A 20,982-nucleotide genomic window follows, 5' to 3' on the forward strand; every position below is an offset into this window, starting at 1 on the left:
AGGGCGAGCCATGGCGGTGGAAGACGCAAGGCATTTGTATAGTTATGCTATATTCACATTTTGTAAGCGTGGGTGTGCATTCTAGTCAATGGCTGTTGCCAGGGGTTCGTTGTCTACTTCAAAATGCTTTAATTAGTTTTTCCTTCTGAGCACAAACTTGCTCTCAATGCATATAAGGCTTTACTGTAAAGCAAAATGTGCCCATTAGTGGTGGCAGTGGCTTGATTTCCAACATATGGCTGCGCCAGTGCTTCGAAGTACCTTTCTTGGAAGCCTATATAAAAGCCTTTCGCTTCAAACTTTTTTCACTGAAGCTGTGGCAAAATTCTTTCTTCAATGAGCTACACAGTGTGCCTTGATGAGTACGTAAGTTTATGGATTTATGCACATTGTGCCTTGATGAGTACTCAGGTTGTGATTATTTTCCTCATTTGTGTGGTACAGATCAACGCTATATCACGCGTAGAGCCAAAGACTCTTCAGGCAGTCATACACACAATGCCTCATCCTCTGTCAGATCCGAAACCCCTGCGGCATTGCAGTAATTGCCAAAAAGCCCAGCACGTAGAATAGTCATGCCATCATGTCATTTCTTGCCATGGCAGCTTTTAACGCTAAGCATGAATGCATGGGTCCGATTTCGGGCCACGGAATCTGCACTGCAGTCGAAGTTAAATGCGAAAACAGCCATACGTTTAATTTTGGTGTGTATTGAAGAACCAAGAATAGCGAACAGTGATCAGAGATGTCCTGCTATGCCATGCTTCGGAATAGTTTTTTTTCAAATGGCACCACAGGTTACCACGTGCTTGTGATGGCACAGTAATGCTAGTGACCACTCTTAAGTGATCTTTATTCGCGTGAGCTAGGAATGGGCTACAGGTTTGGTGAGGCGAACTTCAGCTGTTCAAGCTGGGGATTTCTTCTTGGTGTAGCAACTGTGTAGATGCACCGCTCAGTTTTAATGTGCATTGCTGTGCCTGGGTGTCATACAGTAAAACATTGGCGATACGAATGTTGCAGTGTCACCAAAAATATTCGAATCATGTGAACTTCGTATCACCAGACAATATAGAGTATGAGCATCAAAAAAAAAATCTGGCATACATTTCTATTACTGCGTCTTGGGGCCACAACGCCGCGAACTGCTTTGAATACTTTCCAGTGAAGTTTTTAGGCAGGGAAATGCATGGTACCCTGCGTGTAAAAGACACCTCAAGTAAAAGACTAGAATTGCTGTCCATTGCACGTCCCTCGTTTTCTTACAGTATTTTCTACAGAACAGTATTTTCTTACCGCGGTGTTGTAGATGTTTCTTTGGGAGATTTAGGGCAATGCGAGCACCATGGGAGAGTTTTCAGGTCTGCGTGTCCCCAACAGTCGCGCATGTTGACGTTCCGAGGCCTAGCTCTTTTGCAGAGACCGTCTTCTTCATCTTTCAGTCCTCGTTCACCATTCATAACATGTCTCAATGCTCGAGGACACGGCCCCCACTGTTGTCCACATGTGGCTGCCACATCGACAGCACCGCATTCCTTGAAGTGTAAAAAAAAAGATCGCGTCGTCAATGTTATCTGTAATCTCTACATGAAGGCATACGAAAGTGCATTAAGGCTTTCAAAATTACTTCATGCAATCCTTGAGGCTACGACATGTCATTGAAGGTATAGTTTACTGAAATTGACGAGAGAGGACTCTGGCACTGCGATTGTTCAACCCCCATGGTAATGATGGCTACTACACGGATTTCCTAGGCTTCTTGCTTGCGGGCTTCGAACCCACTTGTGGATTTTTTTATTGGGGTTTTGGTTTTGTTTTCAATGAAAAAACGAATGAAGGGACCCTTGTGGGCTTCTTGAACAGATTTGAATTGGTGAGCCTGAAAAGCCAGAAAGGTGTAGCGCAACAGCTTGACCTTTGCTAAATTTTTTGCGGCAAAGTGGATTGAGGCCACATGGAGCCAAATTGTGCCGAGAGAAATTAGATTACACAATTTCGTGGACTACCCATCATTTAAACTCTGGCTAAAGCGCCGTGTGTTACATCTCCCATGCACGCTAGCGCCAAAGTCACCTTTAGTGTAATAGGACACTCCGTGACTGAAGGTATATTCTGACGAATTGGCGGTGTGGCACTCTAGCCCGCACTTGGGTTTCCGCACGTGTGCATGCTTGTTGCGCATTCTGTGACAGCAGGAGCAGCTCCATGTCATACGTATTTCGTAGCGGAGGTTCATATCAAACGCCCCGGGGCGACAATCGGTACACAACCATCCTAGAATATATTGTGGGCTAGTAAACCTCTGCCGGACCAAAGAACGATTCCCATCACCCCAAAATTTGTACAAGCACTGTTCCTACCACCACAGTTTTACCGTACAATGGGTTTTCTGTGGGAGGCCTCAGAATTTAGTTTTGCTTCTTAATGATATGAACTTACTCACCCCTCACCTCTTTGCTTGTCACTGCTACTGTGAACCTTCAGGTCAAAGAGCAGCCTGCCTCCAACCGACCGTAAAGGCAGTGACACGAGCCTTTCAAGTGGCTGCTCCTACAGCCCGTTGCCCCCATCTGTAGTGCCGGACTTCAAGACTCCCGACTTTGAGCGGTTCCGCAGTCCTTTAAAGGACTGCACCATACACAGGAATCCCAGCAAAGGTCTTGCCATGCGATATGGTAAGTACATGCTGCATACTTCGATGTAAATGCCTAAGAAGCACAAAAACTGCCAAACATTACTCAGAAAAATGTGGTTGCAAAGCTTTAAGCATATTTCTGATGACCATTGAAACTCTGAGTGGTCTGGTGAGGCCCAATCTTGGGGTGACGAAAAATTCAAGTTCGAGTGCTACATATCTGGTTTTAGACAGTGTCAAATTAACGGAAAAATCGAGGTAGCAGTGGCCTTCTGTAACTTGAGTGTGCTTTAAGGGAGGATGGGGGATAAAGTTTAGAGACTTTCTGAACGAAAAATCGCTTTTAGATTTGAGTTGTTTTGAATTGGTGGTGCATTAACGACGCTGAGGATGCTTGGTTGTTTGTGCGGCAGAAGACAATAAAAAAATAATTTTTCCTCGAGATGTTGGCGTGGAGGTCTCTTACAAAGTCACGGCTGCAAAGTGGGCAAGATGCCGATTGTTAAAGGAACATGAAAGAACAAACTGTTTTTTCACGTATTAGTAAAGCACAGTTTTGCTGTCCTGAAAACACTACTCTTGCCGCGACACCGCGACATGAGGCCTCTTATGCGAGAAATTGTGCGAAAAGAAAATGCGGGTGAAGACTCCACAGTGTGAAATTTTAAAAATGGCACTACAAGCTTAAGTTTTACTGCTAATAATATTAATGAACTTCTGACAGTCAAACTTAAGGCAACACAGTTCTTAGAGTGCAGTTTGTCAATCTAACTGAAGTCATTGTTTGCTTTTAGTTTAAGCACCGACATCAAATTCAAAACACCTTTACAAAAATGTCATAAGAGGCGTGTGACTATCCTTAGCCTGTACTACAAATCGCTTGAAATGGGCATAGTTATAAAAAAAGTTGGATAATTTATTATTTTTCAAATGACAGTTCTCCTAAGCTGATATACCTGATCAATCACTATAACAGCTGTTTTTTTTTTCTAATAAAGCTAGGTTGTTAAAATTCAGAGGTCATCTATCTCTGCAATTTTCATCAATGTTTGTAAAGCAGTTCCATTATTGACTTCAGCTCTGCAGAGCCCGTTAATTATGTACTCAAACCTTACTACAACAAAGTGTCATGCTGCACAAAAAATAAGTTTGTGATATATAAAAATTCGTTATAAAGGTGCATTCCTTACACTCTTTATATACCAAGTTTACTCTTAATTTATTTCATCATAACTGATATTCATAATGCCAGTGTTCGAGTTTTGAGTGTAGTTGACCTCTATCAACTTTCCATTGATGACAGAGCCATATTGCTAAGCCTTTAAGGCAGTTTTTAATAAAGACAATTCATAACTGGGTATGAAACGAGACTCCTGTGTGGTTTTCATCTCTCCATTCAGATGACAGCTCTTCAGAGCTCGATTCTCCGGTAAGCGCTACGATCGACGTCAAGAAAACGGTGGCTTTCCCGATCCCCGACACGCCAGCACATTACAGTGAGTACTCCGTAAGGACCTCGTAGTGTCAGTTTTTCATGTGCTGTTGTTTCTGGCTGTTTCAAATAAATGCGTGAGCATGGCGGGGCGATTAAATTTATTTGTGGGACACAATGTTCTTGATATTAAAAAAAAAGCCATAAGAAATAAGGGCGAGGTGCAAGTGTTAGCCTCGATAATGACAGTACTTGAGAGCGATAAAACTGTCCTGTGCGATCAAGACATCCTTCAAAACAGTACCCCTTTGGTGTCTCCTGTGTAACTCAGCCAAAAAATAGTTTTGGACTGGAAACATGAAGTTGACTGACTCCTGGTTTGACTTGTGTGGTTTTACTCTGGCACAACCATACGAGCAATTGGTCCAAAATGGGAACCTCGCGAGGAGTGTATAATTTTTTATAATATGGCGTTTCACCGGCAAAGTCATTAAAAATTAAGGACATCTTAGTGCTTTTATTCATGTCGCTATAGTTATCTCTCATGGAAATGAATGTATAGGCATGCATCATGTGCAGGTCTGTTGTTAAGTTTTCTGCCATGACTGCGGATAATCTCGGTAATGTTCAGCACTATTGCAAAAGTGTAAAAAACTGTGATTGGCTGTGAACCTTTCGAACGAGGTTTTTAATTTGGGTACAAGAGTATTAACAAAGGAAAGAGCCACTGTGAAGGGAACTCAGATGACCTACACAGCATTTTCTTCAACCACATCATGTTCAACACCATAAAGTCAGTACCCTCCTCCCCCCTAATTGAGCTGTTTTCACGTCGGGTTTTTCCTCCACACCCTCAAACTTTTGCGATGGCCTACGAATTTTGAATAAATTTAATGCACATTATTTCGAATCGCAAAAAATGCGGGTACAATGAGCACTATAGGTGGTGCTAGCAGGCGGCATGGTGGGGCTGGAGCTTTTCCAGTGGTGCAGCTGTTACCCAGTCTCGGTGTCTTGGGGCGAAAGCTATATACCCGAGGGCATTATGACTAGACTGCTTCAGTAGTTTCATTCCCAGCAGGCAGTGTTGCTTTGCTTCAGCAGCAGTTAGCAACTTTGATTGTAAGAGCGCAGTTGAAAGCGCTGTTGTTCACACACCTTTTCGGCGGGCGTAGCAAGTGGCTAGTATACCCTTTTACATGCTGCACTCCTGCCATTTATGTACTACATGTTGAGATGACGCACCACAAAAAACTTCTTTGTGCCCTGGTGCAGCCGTATTGCATTAAACGATTGCTTTGTGGAAATAAAACAATCGATTCAAAATAAGTTCACTGCCAAGTCTTAATTCTTATAACGTCATGATTTGTTGCGACCACATTCATTGCTTCACCCTTGTAGTAAAACTGTTTTTATTGGCGGTTTTTCATTAGAGGTGTTGTTTATATGCTAGAAAATTATAGCAGTTACTTAACTAGGTTATACTATTATACCATATTCACTTGCAGCTGACATACCTGAACTGAGTGGCAGCCCTGAGGTGTTCACACTTCCCGTCAATGTGAACATGAGGCGGAAGCGTACAACAAGGAATGTGTCTCCTCTTGTTCTACCGGAATCGTTCCCGGAACACCTTACGGAGTATGTCTAAAATCTTTTGCTTTGGCATCCAATGATTATATATATATATGAAAGAAGTGTATACTTATGGGCTCGTTTTTCAGTGTTTTACACAATAATTGTGAGATATAACAGACTATATTGCCAAGGAAAGTATAGGGAAAAATATTAGACCGAATTTTAATGTAAATATAAAGAAAAGTGGGTGAAAAAAATTATATATATATAATGTGTGTGTGTGTGTTGTATGAATATTGCGTGCGTTAGTAAGTTTTAGTTGCTAAGGGAAGTTTTTTTCTGTGACAGCCGAGAAAACTACTAGTTGCGAAATGAGTGTGCAATGCCTTTGCATGCTATGAAGTATTTCGAGAGCTTGAGGGGATTTGAGAGTGCAGTTGTAAACATTCTAAAATCCAAATGATTAGCACGCGTACACACACACACACATACACACTTTGTTCAACATTTGAGAGAAGAGGTGTAGTTAAGACATTATTATGTAAAGATAAACTGCTTTATTGTGGCTGGGAGAAGACGTCGGAGCATAAGTGGACAGGATGAACACAGATCGATTTGGAAAGCAAGAGTGTACCTGTTTGTAGCAGGAAGCCACAAGGAAATCCTTGTGTCCATATGCTTCGAGTTGTCGATGAACTCGCTCGCACGGTGCCAATTGCTAGCTTCCTGGAAGAGCGACCGTCCCGTAAAGGCGTTGGTCCCGAGTGCGAATCTAGCACCAGGACGAATTTTTTAGGAACTAAGAAGCTTTTCTTTCTGACAAATCCTTACGGATTTTCTTATAGCTTCATGCTGCAAATGGGTGATTTTCCCCTTTTTTAATCCCTCCGCCAACTTGCGGGTTTCCGCAGAACTCATCTGTAACAGACTGATTTATTAAAATTACACCAACTTGCCTCCTGTAACAGTGCACGTGCTCAATAGGTCATGACCTCGTGCTAACAGAATGCTCCGTGAAGGCCCCCTGTGTACTTTTAAAACCAGCAGGTGTTCAGTGTACAAATAGCTTCTTAGAAATAGGACTCAAATGACTATGTGTCTGCCGCTCTCTCTGCTGGCTTTCTAGAAAATGGTAAGGTGGCGAGCGGTGAATGCGGCGGGGAGATTCGACGGTGTACATGAAAGGGATCGCATGTGCACGAGAGAGATTCAGTGCGAGAGTAGCCTTTCCTCGATGAGATTCAGCCTCGGCAATTATTGCAGTTTTGGCGAGTAGCAGAATCCGTTTGTTACTCCAAAAGCCGGCACGTTGCCGAGCATGTGATCTCTTGCACGTCCCGCGCAATTCAAACTCAGCGTGGTCGTCGGCACTGGGAAACGCCTTTTTGAACACTCGGACTGCGTGTTCAGTTCGTGCTTTGTCTCATTGCAAGGAATCATCGATGCGAGACAGATTGTTCTTGAATCGAAGTCTATCGTGTACGCCACCACTGTGTCCAGAAGTGCACTCGATAAAGTCTCGTTCGTAACTGCAGTCAGCACCGATGTCGAGGTGCTGTGGCCCATTTTGTTATTTTACAGTTTATTGACGTGCTCGGTGTGCCTGCATTCTTGGATAATGGCCTGCATCTCTTTTGTCTGAAACAAGCGTGTCACAATCTGCGCACGTTTGCACAGGTCTTCGTTATACAGACGATGAGCCCGATGACAAAGGCTTTGTTTGTGCGATTTCGGGGAAGTGCCCTGCAGACTTGCGCTTTTTTCGTGTACAATGGCATTAGAGCACTAAAGTTCACGTAAAGAGAGTGTCTGCTGCGCTTGGTGGCGGGAACCATTGAATAAGTAAGTGTGTGCGCGCCATCTGCCGCCGCGCCCGTGCAGCAGCTGTTTAGCTTGGCACGCTTGCCTTTTCTTAGGAGCTTCGCTTGGTGGTGACGTTGAAGTGCCGAGCTAAGGAGCTTCGTGCCTAAAAATGATCAAGCTCTTTCTTTGCAAAAAAAAACTCCACTGTTCTCTGCAGAATGGGAGTGGTGTGTGGCCGAACGACCTATGTGGGGCAGACCGGGTTATCTATTAAGCTTTTAATAGAGCATTACAGCTCACTAGGAGGTGAGTGGGAAGCACCTTCTGTTTAATTGTAGGACATGTGCCAAGAAGTAGAAGCCAGTTTTAATGTGATAACTTTGGAGAGCTCATTTTGCAGAAATAAGGACATCGGAGTTATTTGTTGAGAGTGAAAAATCACTTTATCCGTGACTGAAAGAATAAGATGCAAATAAAATAAATATTTCAGGGTCCAAGTGGCGAGCGATGCTGTCTGCATGGCAAGCAAGTGTTCTACCACAGTCACAATATTTGTCAGAATAGCCTCGGAAAAAAAATGCACTATATCAGTGTCATGTAGTGGAAAGAGCTTACGCTTCATATATTGCGTGGCAGAAGCATACAGTCTCGCCAGGCATCAAAATATGTGAATTTAGCAAAAAGTGGGTGCTCTAAAAGGCCACCCATTATAAGGTCCTCGAACATATTTAACCATAGTCAGCAGCAGAACCATCAACAAAGTGAACAGCTCGGTAGGTTCGCGTGTTGCCCTACGGACACGTAGTGGGCCCTCCGCTGATTCACAAAGTAAAAATGGCCTAAGGGCACTTAACAACGGGGCTTGTAACAGGCATTCATCGATGCTTTGAAACGACCAATGTTACGCAGACAGCCATTTGGGAAAGGGAAGGAGGTCTCGAGTTTCTCGTTACGATTCGCCGTCACTCCAGCTAAACCATTCCGACGCTCTGGGTCGGACATATTCTGTGTTCAGAAGACTACTTAAAAGGAGTGGCCTGTCTGCTGTGCTTGCTGTTCTCCTTCTGGATCGATCTGTGTAAATACACTAGCAAATAGTTGTTTCATCTCGTTTTACATCACAGTATCGTGGTTCGTTGGCGTAAAACCACCAGTAATAACTGAATGGTGGCAGAAATCCATCCTTATTTGTGGTGTGGTGTACATTGGTGTGCAAGAGTCTTCTTCAAGTTTCAGTTTGCAGTCCACACTTTTGTTTTTTTCGTTGCAGGAGATTAGAACAGGAGCCTGAAAGTGACAAAGGTGATGAATCGAACGACAAAGATGATGAATCAGACGAGTCTGACTATGGTGAGGACACGGGGGGTGCCACAGAAATCCCCAGTGCTCGAGCACCGACAGTGCCGCTTTTCCCGAGCCCAGACTTGGCAGCCTACAGGCGCATCATCCATGAGGAGATGGCCAGGTGTTACGGTGCACACATAGTGTCAGCAGTCTCAACAGCCGATTCTCCGGCAAGCACAGGTGAGCATACTAGTAATTATAGACTGTGATGGACACTGTGGAACAGTTTAACCTCCACTATAACGGAATTGTCTGTATAACAAACTACAGAAGGCTTTCAGTAAACGGGAAATCTGTTGAATGGAACTGCTGCTTATTAAATGAAACTGCCTCTGGTATAATTGGTCTCGTACTTGAATTCTACACGCTTGTTTGTCGCTTGGTAAATGGAACTCTTGTTAAACGGAATATTCTGGTATCTTTAGGTCTGTTTGATAAGCTTCCTGTAACATGCTGCCGATATGAAAGACTGTGTTTTCGAGTAGTGGAGTTTGAAGGCCTTGCTGCCAGAGGAATACATAGAACAGTGTTTTTTTTTCAGCTGCACTATAGCAAGCATACGCACAACTGTAAAGGAAAGCAACTGCACATTTTGCAATAGAAGTTTACCTCTGTGAGGGTCAAATTTTTTGTACATAACCTCCAAAGATGTTTATTTTTTTTATTCCTGAACTAAATTTTTGGGCTATTCTATCTTTTAAAATAATTCTCATTGTTTTGAGGGACCATAAAGCATCAAGCAAAATCCTAAAAAAGAAACTCTTATGGTTTTTTTAGAACTACCGTAATTACTCGAATCTAACGCACACCTTTTTTCCAATTAAGCGAGTTCATAAACCGCATGCGCGTTAGAATTTAGTACGAAAAAAAAATGAATACGGTCATTCTATCGCCATCGACATTTCCAAAATGGCCGCCCTCTTCGTGCGTCGGCATGGCGCGTCGGCCATTTCTGCCTGTGTGTTTCCCATGTGCAGCACTTCGTACGTGTGCTGAGGAGTTCGTCATCTTGTAGTGCATTAGCATCGACGGCATGGAAGGGCCGACTCCAAAAACTCGAGTGCACTACGATGCCGCTTTTAAAAGAAACGTCATCGCGTGTGCAGAAACGGACAGAAATCGGGCCGCATCGCGGTCGGTCAGAGTTCCCGAAACGTGCGTGCGGGACTGGCGAAAACAAAAACAGAAGATTGTCGACAGCAAAGCTTCACGCAAAGGCTCTAGTGGACCACTGCAGGGTCGTTTCCGCAAATTGAAGAACTGCTTGGCGAGTATGTGCTTGAGCAGCGAGCGGCACAGCGGCCCGTGACGACAGAACTGCTCCAAGTGCGAGCTATGCAATTAGCCTTAGAAAAAGGCCTAACGCGGAGCCAGTTTAATGCGAGCGGGTGCTGGCTAACTAACTTTATGAAAAAGAAAGGCTTTTTTCTCCGAAGGTGAATGGGCATATGCGAAAAGTTTTGCGGAGGATTACGATGAAAATCTTCACAGTTTTCAGAGGTTCGTCCTAAACTTGCAGCACAACAACGGCTACCTGCTTGGGCAAATCGGGAATGTCGATCAGACGCCTCTTCACTTCGACATGCCTGGCACCACAACCGTCGAGAAGAATGGGGCGAAGCAAGTTCGCGTGCTGACATCAGTCCACGGTAAAACTACTGTGACGGCAATGCTCTGTTACCTGTCAGATGGGCACAAGCTTGCCCCGTACCTCATATTCGGAGTTCATCGGGTGTGGCAAAGACAGTTTTTTTTCCTTGTCATCCTCGTGCATTGGAATTTGCCAATAACCGGAGCACAGGTCAAAGCTTGAAAAATATTCCGCTTCTTGTAAGGAATCTAAGGCATCATCAGTGCGAGGCAAGGGATATACGTATTTTCTGGTTACATCGTTTATTGCGTGGTAGTCAACGCAGAATCGCACCGAACCGTGTTTTTTTTGTATGAGAACGACAGGTGACGACCAAGGGCTTGAGGAGGGGCGGATGATGTTTCGCTTGAGCATATCAGCAACGTGCTTGTCGATGATCTCGCATTCGCTGGAAGAAACACGGTATGGTCGACGACAGACAAAAGAAGTTCCGTCGGTGTGTATTCGATGAGCCACCGCAGAAGTCTGGCTTAGAGCAGTGGAATGTACATCGAAAAAAAAATTATGCTAGTTTCGTCTGCTTGCGGGGGAGTGAGATCCGTGCTGATGGCATGGATGAGAGCCGTAGTAGGTGGATCATCTGTTGGTATTGAACGTGATTCCACCGGACAGGTATCTGAAGCGACTACAGAGATAGGTTGTGTGTCCACGCGGGAAACTACAACAGTGCCCCTGGTCAGCAGAATCGGCTTATTGGTGATATTCAGTACTGCGAGAAATGCGGTGCCGTCGGAGAAGCGGACAAGACTCGATGAAAGTGCAATCCCTCTGGATAGACAATGGCCTGATTGACTGACTAGGACGTCACCGTGGTCCATGGAGTCAGACATAACCGTGATAACATGCTCGTGGTTAGGTGGCACAAGGAAGTCATTGGCTGTTCGTAGTCGGTCCCATGAAGATTTCGGGGAAATATCATCCGTTTCTCGCATATGTATGAGTCGTTGTCGACAATAGATTGAAGCAGCAGCATCAGGAAGAAATCCCCATCCTAAATTAAGCATAAAAGCACAAGAAGCCAGCACGGAATTGAATATGATGCCGGATACCATCATTGAAAACTCTAACGGTGCATTGGGCTGATGGCCGTATCTGCGAGTCATTTGCGCTACGTAAGAGAGTGCCAGTATTAGGGGTGGTAACCTTGTGTAGACGTGTACACAAATCCGCATGAATAACAGAAATAGCAGCCCCCGTGTCCACCAATGCCTGAACTGCTACCCCTTCCGCATACACTAATAAGAAGTTGGCTAAGCCCACTGGAGGTCTTGGTGTTTGTTCGAGCGATGAAGCTTTCCCTCCAAAAACTGCACCAGCTAGTTTTCCTAGTGGTAGTCAGAAGTAGGTACAGCCGGTCTCAGAGGAGATGTTGAGCGTCGCAGAGGTGAAGGGGACCGGCGGGGTCCGGGATAGCAGGGGCGAGGTGCGGCGTGTAGAGAAGTCGGAGAGAAGGAACGTGTGGTAGGGCGTCGCTGGTACTGGTTCGGGGATGGCTCCGAATCCTTTTCGTAATTATCGTAGCCACAACGTTCGTCCTGTTGGCGCTTGCGGCAAAATCGTGAAATATGGCCGCGAATGCCACAATAATAACATATTGGGTGAGGCGAGTGCCAGGGGGCGTAGTGCGCTGGAGCTGTCACAGGCGCTGGTACTGGCGCTGGGACAGGCGAGTGTGGTGCAAATGCTGCTACGTTGACTGCGCAGGAATAGGATGCGCGTGCTGAACCAAGACAGGTGGTATGGCAGCGACTTGTGCATACGTCATGGGTGGTGTTGGTGGTGCCGTAGTGTTCGATGGGAGAGCGCCAGCCATGGATGAGAGCTCTTCTTTGATGATTTCGCACAGACCAGCAGATTGAGAGTGGGGCCGAGGGGCGGGTGCACATGGCAACCCTTGCACTTGAAGTTCCTCGCGAATCAGAGTGAGAATCAGTGCGCGCAAATCCGCATCCGAGGAAGGCAGGCTGCCACTGGCGTCTGGGTAGTCTGGGTGCAATCGAATGGCTTGGAGTTTTTCAAGATGCTGACATGTCGTGATGACGTCCTCAACGGTGGTGGGGTTTTTAACAGCCAGATCGTTAAACGCGACATGGCCTATCCCTATGATGATGTGGCGAACACGATCAGCCTCTGTCATCGCCCAGTTCACGCGGTGGCAAAAGGCAAGGCCGTCGTCAGTGTAGGAAGTGTACGTCTCCCCGGGATGTTGGGCACGCCCATCGAACTTTTCTTTCAACACTTCGGAATGAATGTTCGGTTTCCAAAAAATCCTACGGACTTGTTAAGCAAAAGTAGGCCAATCCGAAAGCTACCCTCGTGGTTAAAAAACCATGTTTTCGCGACATCGGACAGATAGAAGGCGACGTGACGAAGTTTCTGAGGCTCATCTCATTGGTTATAAACACTGCTCATGTCGTATTCTTTTAGCCATACCTCGACATCGTCGCGTTAAAGACCACAGAATATGGGTGGGTCGCACTGCCAGGCGTTGACGATCCACGGAGGAATGGTTTCTTGGACAGGGGTGCTGGATGTTCCGGGCAACGGTTCTTGAGCCATGACAGCGGACGGGGGTAGCAAGCGGCGATCCGACCGAAGCTCCAGGGGAACGTGACGTCGAAGAGGACTTGGGGATCGAAGCAGCCTCTGCCACTCTGTAAGACAGTAGCAGCGTTGGAGTCTCGACGGCATTTATTAGGCCGAATCAACTGATCATCTCTTCGAACAAAGACGACGTTTTTCGGGATGATTATTATATACAGATGAAGAAGATGAAGGTCAAACGTTGTCAATATTGTGCTTACAATATCTCTATCAAGAATTCCAATTTTGGCATGTCGCCAATCACATCATCAACTTAACAAAGGTGCCGTACTTGCTTCTTAATGCGCGCTTGGGGCAACTGTATGCATTTGTTGGGAATGTTTTTAAAGCTGTCATCCTATTCAGCCTCACAACAGACGAGATTATGTGCAGTGTGCAGCTAGAGTCACAGGGAAAACATGACCAGCTGGCCTCTTCAGATGACTTGTTTTTATTGCATATTTGTAATAGATCACGCAAACAACAGCCTTGACTCGTTAACGTAAAAAAACCATGCAGTTGTGTCATGCAGGGAGCTTATTTTTAATGTTCTGTTTCTCCTGGGCTGTGCCTCGGAGAGTTTTTGTTAATAAGGACATAGCTCTTTGTAACAAAAAACCCAAATAAAGTTTAATAGAAAAGTAAAAAAGACGAAAATCCCCCACAAAACCGAAACGCTTAATAAACAGTTGACTACACAGGACGAAAATTTCTATAAACACCCAACAAAAAAGTTCAAACTGTTCAACTAAATCTAACGTCAGAATGGCTGAGCGGTGGAGTAGAGCAAGATATCAGTGCCTTCACACGCACATGCGGAATTTCGGCGAAAATGAGCAAACCGCAACGCGGTGATTTCGGCTTTAGGAGCGAACGTGGGCTCGCTAGTGGCGATGTGCTAGCGCTAGCTCGAGGCGACGCGTCAAGCAACCTGGGTCAACGTGGCCGGGCAGCTGGACGCACAGCTCGGCACCGCAGCCCGACTGCATTTGTTCGCCTGTCAGAACGGAAGCCCTCAGGTCCTGGGCAAGAGTTCAGGACCGGATGGCTATGGTCCCCTCGAGTGAAAACACGATGGCAGGAGGCTCCGGCCGGTTGAAGTCTTGGAGGCTCGGGCCCGACACCCGACGGCCTGTCTTCAGCGCCTGGTCTGGTGATGACCTTCCAGTGCCAACGTCTTCTTCGATCTACCTCGTTCTTCGCTGCTCAGTCTTTTGCTTCCGCTCTGGCCCCCTTGTGCCGTCCTGATTGCAGACGGCTCAAGTTGCGTGGTGCCCAGTCATTGGCCCCTAGAATCTTCGAGTCGACTGGTGATTGGGCCAGCCTCCTTCTACGTTGTTAACGTAGCGCCCTATTTCCAATGTTTCTTGTCGTCGTCTTCAGCCGGCTTTGTGTCTGCGCCTACACTTGTCTTATATAGGCGTCGCGCAATTTTACAAGGCGCTCGGAACCCTTTCAAATGAGTTTTTGTGTAAAAATTGCTGCTTGGTGCGTGGAACACATCGCTAGGAGCTTTGAACATCAAAGCATTGATTTGATTGATATGTGGGGTTTAACATCCCAAAACCACCATATGATTATGAGAGACGCCGTAATGGAGGGCTGCAAAAATTTCGACCACCTGGGGTTCTTTAACGTGCACTAAAATCTGAGCACACGGGCCTACGACATTTCCGCCTCCATCGGAAATGCAGCCGCCACAGCCAGGATTTGAACCCACTACCTGTGGGTAAGCAACCGAGCCCCAAAGCCACTAGACCACCACGACGGGGCTAGAACATCAAAGCAAAGTTGCATATACTGATGCGTGTCGCATACAGTCAGGGAGCACACAATGCATGCCAATGTCAAAAAAATAGATGGACACCTGTACCAGTGTACTTGCATATCAACATGGTTAACAAAAACTGACATGTTTTTGTCACTCTGCTGTACCAATACAATCCTAGCCATTGTACATATGCTCATTTTGCTTTCACAATATCTGGACCCGTTTAGTCTCAAAGACTGGTCTCATTGTGCCACGTATTATTTGTGCCTAACCAACAACACACATAGGATACAATGGTTATCCCGATAATTCATTGAACCAAAGCTTTCACTGTACACATTAGTAAATGCCAAAATATTGACAACTTGTTATATTGAACCAAAATATCTGTGAATAATCTGACAGTACAGCTCAAATGCAAGTTCACAACTAGTACCACTACCTGTAAAAATATGTTTCTCCGCACGAGATACTTCAAATTGACCTACGCAAAGTCTATTCATGTCATATCAAACCTAGCACTTTTCATCGTTCAACTGGCTAAGCGTCAAACACAAGTACGCAACAAACAGGGCTACGTGCAAAACATTAATGTCTTTTTTCCTGAGTGGAAAGTCCTTAATGAGCCAGCATTTAAAACAACAGCACTCAAGTAACAGCATCCCAAACAAAACGCTTCATTCTTTAGCAAGTATACAACAACAATGAAAGCTCAACGCCTTCAAGCGCATTCAATGAGGCACAAGTGTTGCGACCAACAAGAAACTGACCAGACAGTGAACCGGATTCCACACCCGAACGTAGCATAGATTCAACCCAAATGCGAAGCGTTGCCTCCCGGCGCACAGAGACAGGAGCGTCTGAACATCTTACTTCACCCGAACGGTTTCCTCTGTTCAACAATGCGCACTTTGAGTGCCCTCTGTAACCTGAGACGTGAGGCGAAGTGCATGAATTGCTTCGCTTCCTAAAGTTGAATGTTCTTGCAATCGGTTATCATGGTTTGCTTCGGCTTAAACTTTTTTGTGGTGTTCAGTGCTGTTCACTTTCTCAAAATGGACATTCTGTTTTGCCACGTGTCCATATGCTAAAGGCCAACATCTGACTCGATACTTACTTGGACGAGTGCTTCTGCACTCCCATTCTGCTTTCTGAGGCAAATAGTGCTGCACTATTCAGTAAACTAACATTCCCTTTCTCTATGAGCGCGATATACGTATGATCCAGGACCATCGACGGGGTGCCTGTTGCTACCTTTACCGATTGAAAAGTATCAGTGGCCACCATTTTGGAGCCTTTGTGGTGTTTGCTGTCATCATCCCAGTGACGTTTTAGCGCTCCCTCAATTGAGCTTCTGAGAGGTAGCCAGTAATGTGCTCGGCTTTTGAGACATTATTAGACACACCTAATTCTGGATGGAACTTTTTTGTTCCCTGCTCTCGAAGCTTTTATCTACATCGTCGAGCTTCACAATATTTGTCATGGCTTTCAGGCTGCCTTTACTCGGGCAGCACTTCTTCATAGGTGCTTGGCCTCTCAGAGGTTCCCAGCAGTCCTTGTTCCTAATGGAACTACTATGTTCTCAGGTTGAGAAGCTGTTCATCACTTGACAAGCTCAGCATTGTTCATGCCTTTTAGGATGCCAATTTCTCTGCCTTCCTCTATCATAGCTCCTCGTTCCGAAGTTAGGCCGTCGCGAAGCCCGAGGCTTGTTTTGCAGAGAACTACTTCTCTCCAGCAAATGCTGCTATCGGAGGAAACATTCACTGGTTGCCCTATCCTCTGTATCCTCAGCTGCCGCTTTTTCGCCATCGCAAGCACGAGTCGCAACTCGAGTTCTAGCCTCTTAAAATCGAGCTGCTACTTTTTTTCGTGAGTCTCATGATCTAGCAGCGCTTTCTTTTCGCACGTCTCTCGCTCGAACTGCTCCCTTTTTTAGCCTTTAGCTCCGTTTCAAGCTTTCCCTATGGCCCTTTTCACTGTACAGCCTTTTGCTCATGCTGTCTCTGCATCCGCTCCTCATACCAAACTCTAAACTGGCTCGCTTGAGACCCATGCGTTCAGCCGATTGCAACACCTCCCACATGCTAGTCATGGTTCATAAAAAGTCCGAAAGTCTAGATAAAAAACAAACGGCTCGGTACTGTCGCTGCGGACGCAATTTAGTTATGCATAGAGCTTCTGTTTAATGTTTTGTTTCTCCTAGGCTGATCCTCGGAGAGATTTGTTAATATGAACAAAGCCGTATTTTTAACAACCAAACCCACACTAAAGTTTATTAGAAGGGTAAAAACCTGAAGATCTCCAACAACACCGAAACACTTAATAATCAATTGACTAGACACGACAAAGATTATCTATAAAGACCCAAGAAGAAAGGTCAAAATCTTCAACTAAATCGAACGTCCGAATGACTGAGCGGTATGAGTAAAGCGACATATCAGTGCAGCCTCACCCACACGCTCAACTTCGGCGACGATTAGCGAACCGGAACGCGCTTATTCCGACCTTAAGGGTGAACACGGGCTGGCTGGTGCGATGTGCGATCGCTGGCTGGAGGCGACGCGTCAAGGAACCAGGGTTCACCTGACCACGCATTTAGGTGTGCAGCTCGGGCCCATAGCCCGACGGCTGTTGCTGGCCTGTCAGAACCGAAGTCCGCAGGCCCTGGGCAGGAGTTCAAGACTAGATTGCTATGATCCCCTCGAGTGCAAACACGACGGAAGGAGGACCCGGCCGGTTGAAGTCTTGGAAGCTCAGGTCCGACACCCGACGGCCCATCTTCAGTCCCCGGTCTGGTGATAACCTTCCCGTACCAACGTTCTCTTCGATCTATCTTGTTCTTCTCTACTCAGGCCCCCTAGTGTCAATTTTCCTCGTCATCGTCTTCAGCCAGCTTTCTGTCACACCGTGGACTGCTTGTGTTCTTTTAGTGTCGCGCAATTTTACTTGACACGCAGAAACGCGCACTATTCAAAAGCGATCCATACAGTACAAGGGCATCGTGCGCGCAAGAATTTAGAAAAAACAGGCCTGCCATTTACAAATGAAATCAAACAGTGGACATAACAAACGCCATGGCTGACAAGTGACAACAGCTCAGAGCATTAGCGCATGAGGCAGATAGCACCCGGATGAGGTAGTCCCATGCCAGCTATATTTGAGTGCTCTCTAACCTGTGTTAATTCCTTTGAAAACAATGTGAAAAAGTTTTAAAGGGACAGGGGTTAGCGTTACTAATGATTTCATTAATGTTAACAGACTAAGTAAAAGTGCTAGTTACACCCAGGTAGTGATGGGATGGTATGAGCTCGAGAGCGGAGTTGTCAAGCAGATAAGCAGTGGAGAAAGGTGTTCAGGAAATGTTTAGGACTTTCCATTCAGTAGTTTTTAGGGTGTGGCTGTACTAATAGAGTAGCATTCAAAAGCACTGCATCATGTAGAATACTTCTGGAGGTGAAAAGGACACGTGCGATAGACGGGGTGGATCTTGAAATCGAGTGAACTCGGTATGCTCTGTTTCTGATGCCATGTGCAGGGGACCACATGCGTGAAACCTCAGAAGCTCCGACGGCTGGTATAGAGGCAAAAATGCACACGCCTATGAGGTGAGTTTTCAAAGCTATTTTTTTACAGTTCGACGGAATACTTTAGTCTTTACAGTGATGTAGAATAAAATATACTTGGTTCTGTGCTGAGAGTGATGAAAACTGGCATAGTATACTGCTGAATGCTTTAATCAGTAGTTCTGAACTCCGAAGTAGTAAACTCCATTAGACCTCTTAGAGGTGTCTGTAATATAGTTTGTGTTCGCATGGTTAGTGTGTGTGTACATGCATTAACCAGTCATGTAAAATCAATGTATCAATGTAAAAAGTCTGTTAGGAGATGACTGTGAGCTGTGTTGTTTGATTAAGCTATTCTTGTGTGAACTTTTTCTTTGTAAAAATAAAAATAAAATTATTGTGAGTCACCACATGGTGGAGGCCAGACTGGTATGAAAGGCTAGGTTGCGAACGTGCCCATTAAAGTCAAAACCACTGTGACAAGTCTTCCTTGACACATCAACGATGACTTTGCCGTGGTTATGAATAAACTCAAACCTCGATATAATGAACCCGGATATAATGAAATATCGGTTATAACGAAGCAAATGAAAAATTGTCTTGCAATAAAGTGTTTACAATATATACCTTTACAACGAATTTTCGAATATAGTGAGCTTTTTTATGCAAGATTTAACTTCATTATAATGCTGTTTGAATGTAGGCTTCATTGCAATGCGTAACATACGAAAGCCAGCTTACAAAAATAAAGGATATGCCCATCCTTTTAAAGCAGCCTTTGCCTGTAAACACAAACGCTTACTAGGAAGAAATGGCTTCCGGACAATATTGCCACGTTCTATTTCCCAAGTTTTGTTGTCGTTCCAAAACGCTGCACAATTCTCAGCGCAAACCGTGCCTGCAGTTTTCCGAAAGCTTCCGGACTGTAGTAGATCATTTCGATAAGATCATGCCCACCCTGCGAACTGTACAGATTATTCTGGAACCTACGCCACCGCCAGCGATAACGCTAGAACATTCGACCACAAGAGTATAAATGCCGACTCCCTTCGCCGCTTGTCAGTAGTTGATCGACGGCCGACGTTCTGTTCGCCGCTATCAGTCCAAGACTGCTACTGTAATTGGGCTTTCCGTTTGCCGGGCACAGGTTCGCCCAAATCAACAGTTAAATTCCAACACAGTCTCCTGTATACGGCCACGTAACGACCCCGTGACAATATAACCCCTTCAGCAATGGTGTGTGCAGCTGTACACGTCAACTACGCGAGCACATTGCGCACCGCGTGTTTCCCCCGCAGGGGCGCCTGCGCAGGTATGCGTTTGGTGTGTAGCGACACCACGGACCCGAGCTAACGGGGGAGTTTTGACTCCCTTCCACGCCTAGCCGTGCGTGGCTTTGCCGTGTCCGGGGAAAAGGGGATCCAGGGGGTTGAGCTGACGCTGGGTGATTGGACCTGTAAGGCCCCCCGGCAGAGGCAACACACCTCTCTGGCCCCGGCTTCACGTAGACGGCACCCCTGGGCTGACCCACCCAGGGGAAATCGGTAGTCGCCTTTTTCTGTCTCTCTCTCTCTCTCTCCCCTCATCTTCGTCTTTTTCTCTTTCAATCTTTCCTGTCATCTCCTCACTTCTGTTTACTTCCATCCTTCAGGTGGCAAGGGTTAACCTTGTGTAGTTACCCAACCTTGGGTAGTTATGTTCGGTTATAGCGGCGATCCATGGCTGGCGTCTCCAACTGTTTACTATTCAACCTCATAGCGTCCCCTTGTTGGGCTCGGTGGTGGGTGGCCACCATCGTCACCACACTTTAAACAATCTGTATGGCTAACTTTTTCCTCCCTCTCCCTGATCGCCGCCCGAAAAGGTGGCGCATCGAAGACCCGTTCCTCCTTTCAAAACCAAAGCAGTCTTTCCCCAAGTTTCATGTCATACATAGCCAGAAAGAAAACAAAACAGTCCGAGCAATCTCCTCCTTTCTTGTCTCAAAAACGCTCACAGAAGCAATCGGGCCAGAATATCGTGTAACCAAGTTCGGAAGCGGCGACCTCCCTTTGGAGGTTCGCGACAAGCTGCAATATGACAATTTACCTAAACTTGTAGCATTTGGGGATAACCCAGTTTCCGTAGGCCCCCACAGGCCCTTGAACACAGTCCGCGGTGTCATCTCTGATGACGACCTTCTTGGATTATCAGAGAGTGAATTATTGGAAGGCTGGCAAGACCAGAATGTAGTGAAGGTTCAAAGAATAGTAATACGACGAGACAAAAAAGAAACACCAACGAAACATATAATTATCACCTTTGGTACTAGCGATTTACCCGATTCAATCGAAACTGGCAACTGCAAGCTTCAAGTCGGGCCCTACATACCAAATCCTCGTAAGTGTTTCAAATGTCAGCGCTTTGGACACGGTTCACAAAGCTGCAGAGGGCGCGTGACTTGCGCAAACTGTAGCTCCAACGAACGCCCATCGCACAATTGTACTGCTGCAGCCCGCTGTGCGAATTGCAAAGGGGACCATCCCGCCTACTCGCAAACGTGCCCATCCTGGAAAAAGGAAAAACAAATTCTTCAACTCAAAGTTAAATTCAATCTGTCTTTTCAAGAGGCGCGCCAGC

The 20,982-nt window shown here is 45.8% G+C and overlaps 1 protein-coding gene across 1 annotated transcript in view; it reads left to right on the forward strand.

Annotated features, from left to right (window-relative positions):
- Positions 1-20,982, forward strand: part of LOC142775281 (uncharacterized) — an 89,473-nt gene that overhangs the window by 54,384 nt on the left and 14,107 nt on the right. Inside the window, exons 9-13 of the mRNA XM_075876615.1 lie at positions 2,485-2,675; positions 4,036-4,131; positions 5,576-5,708; positions 8,719-8,972; positions 18,336-18,405. Coding sequence (XP_075732730.1) covers positions 2,485-2,675; positions 4,036-4,131; positions 5,576-5,708; positions 8,719-8,972; positions 18,336-18,405 — 744 coding nt within the window. The remainder of the gene's footprint in view (positions 1-2,484; positions 2,676-4,035; positions 4,132-5,575; positions 5,709-8,718; positions 8,973-18,335; positions 18,406-20,982) is intronic.

Source organism: Rhipicephalus microplus, chromosome X, assembly GCF_043290135.1.
Source record: "Rhipicephalus microplus isolate Deutch F79 chromosome X, USDA_Rmic, whole genome shotgun sequence".
Lineage (NCBI taxonomy): Eukaryota > Metazoa > Arthropoda > Arachnida > Ixodida > Ixodidae > Rhipicephalus > Rhipicephalus microplus.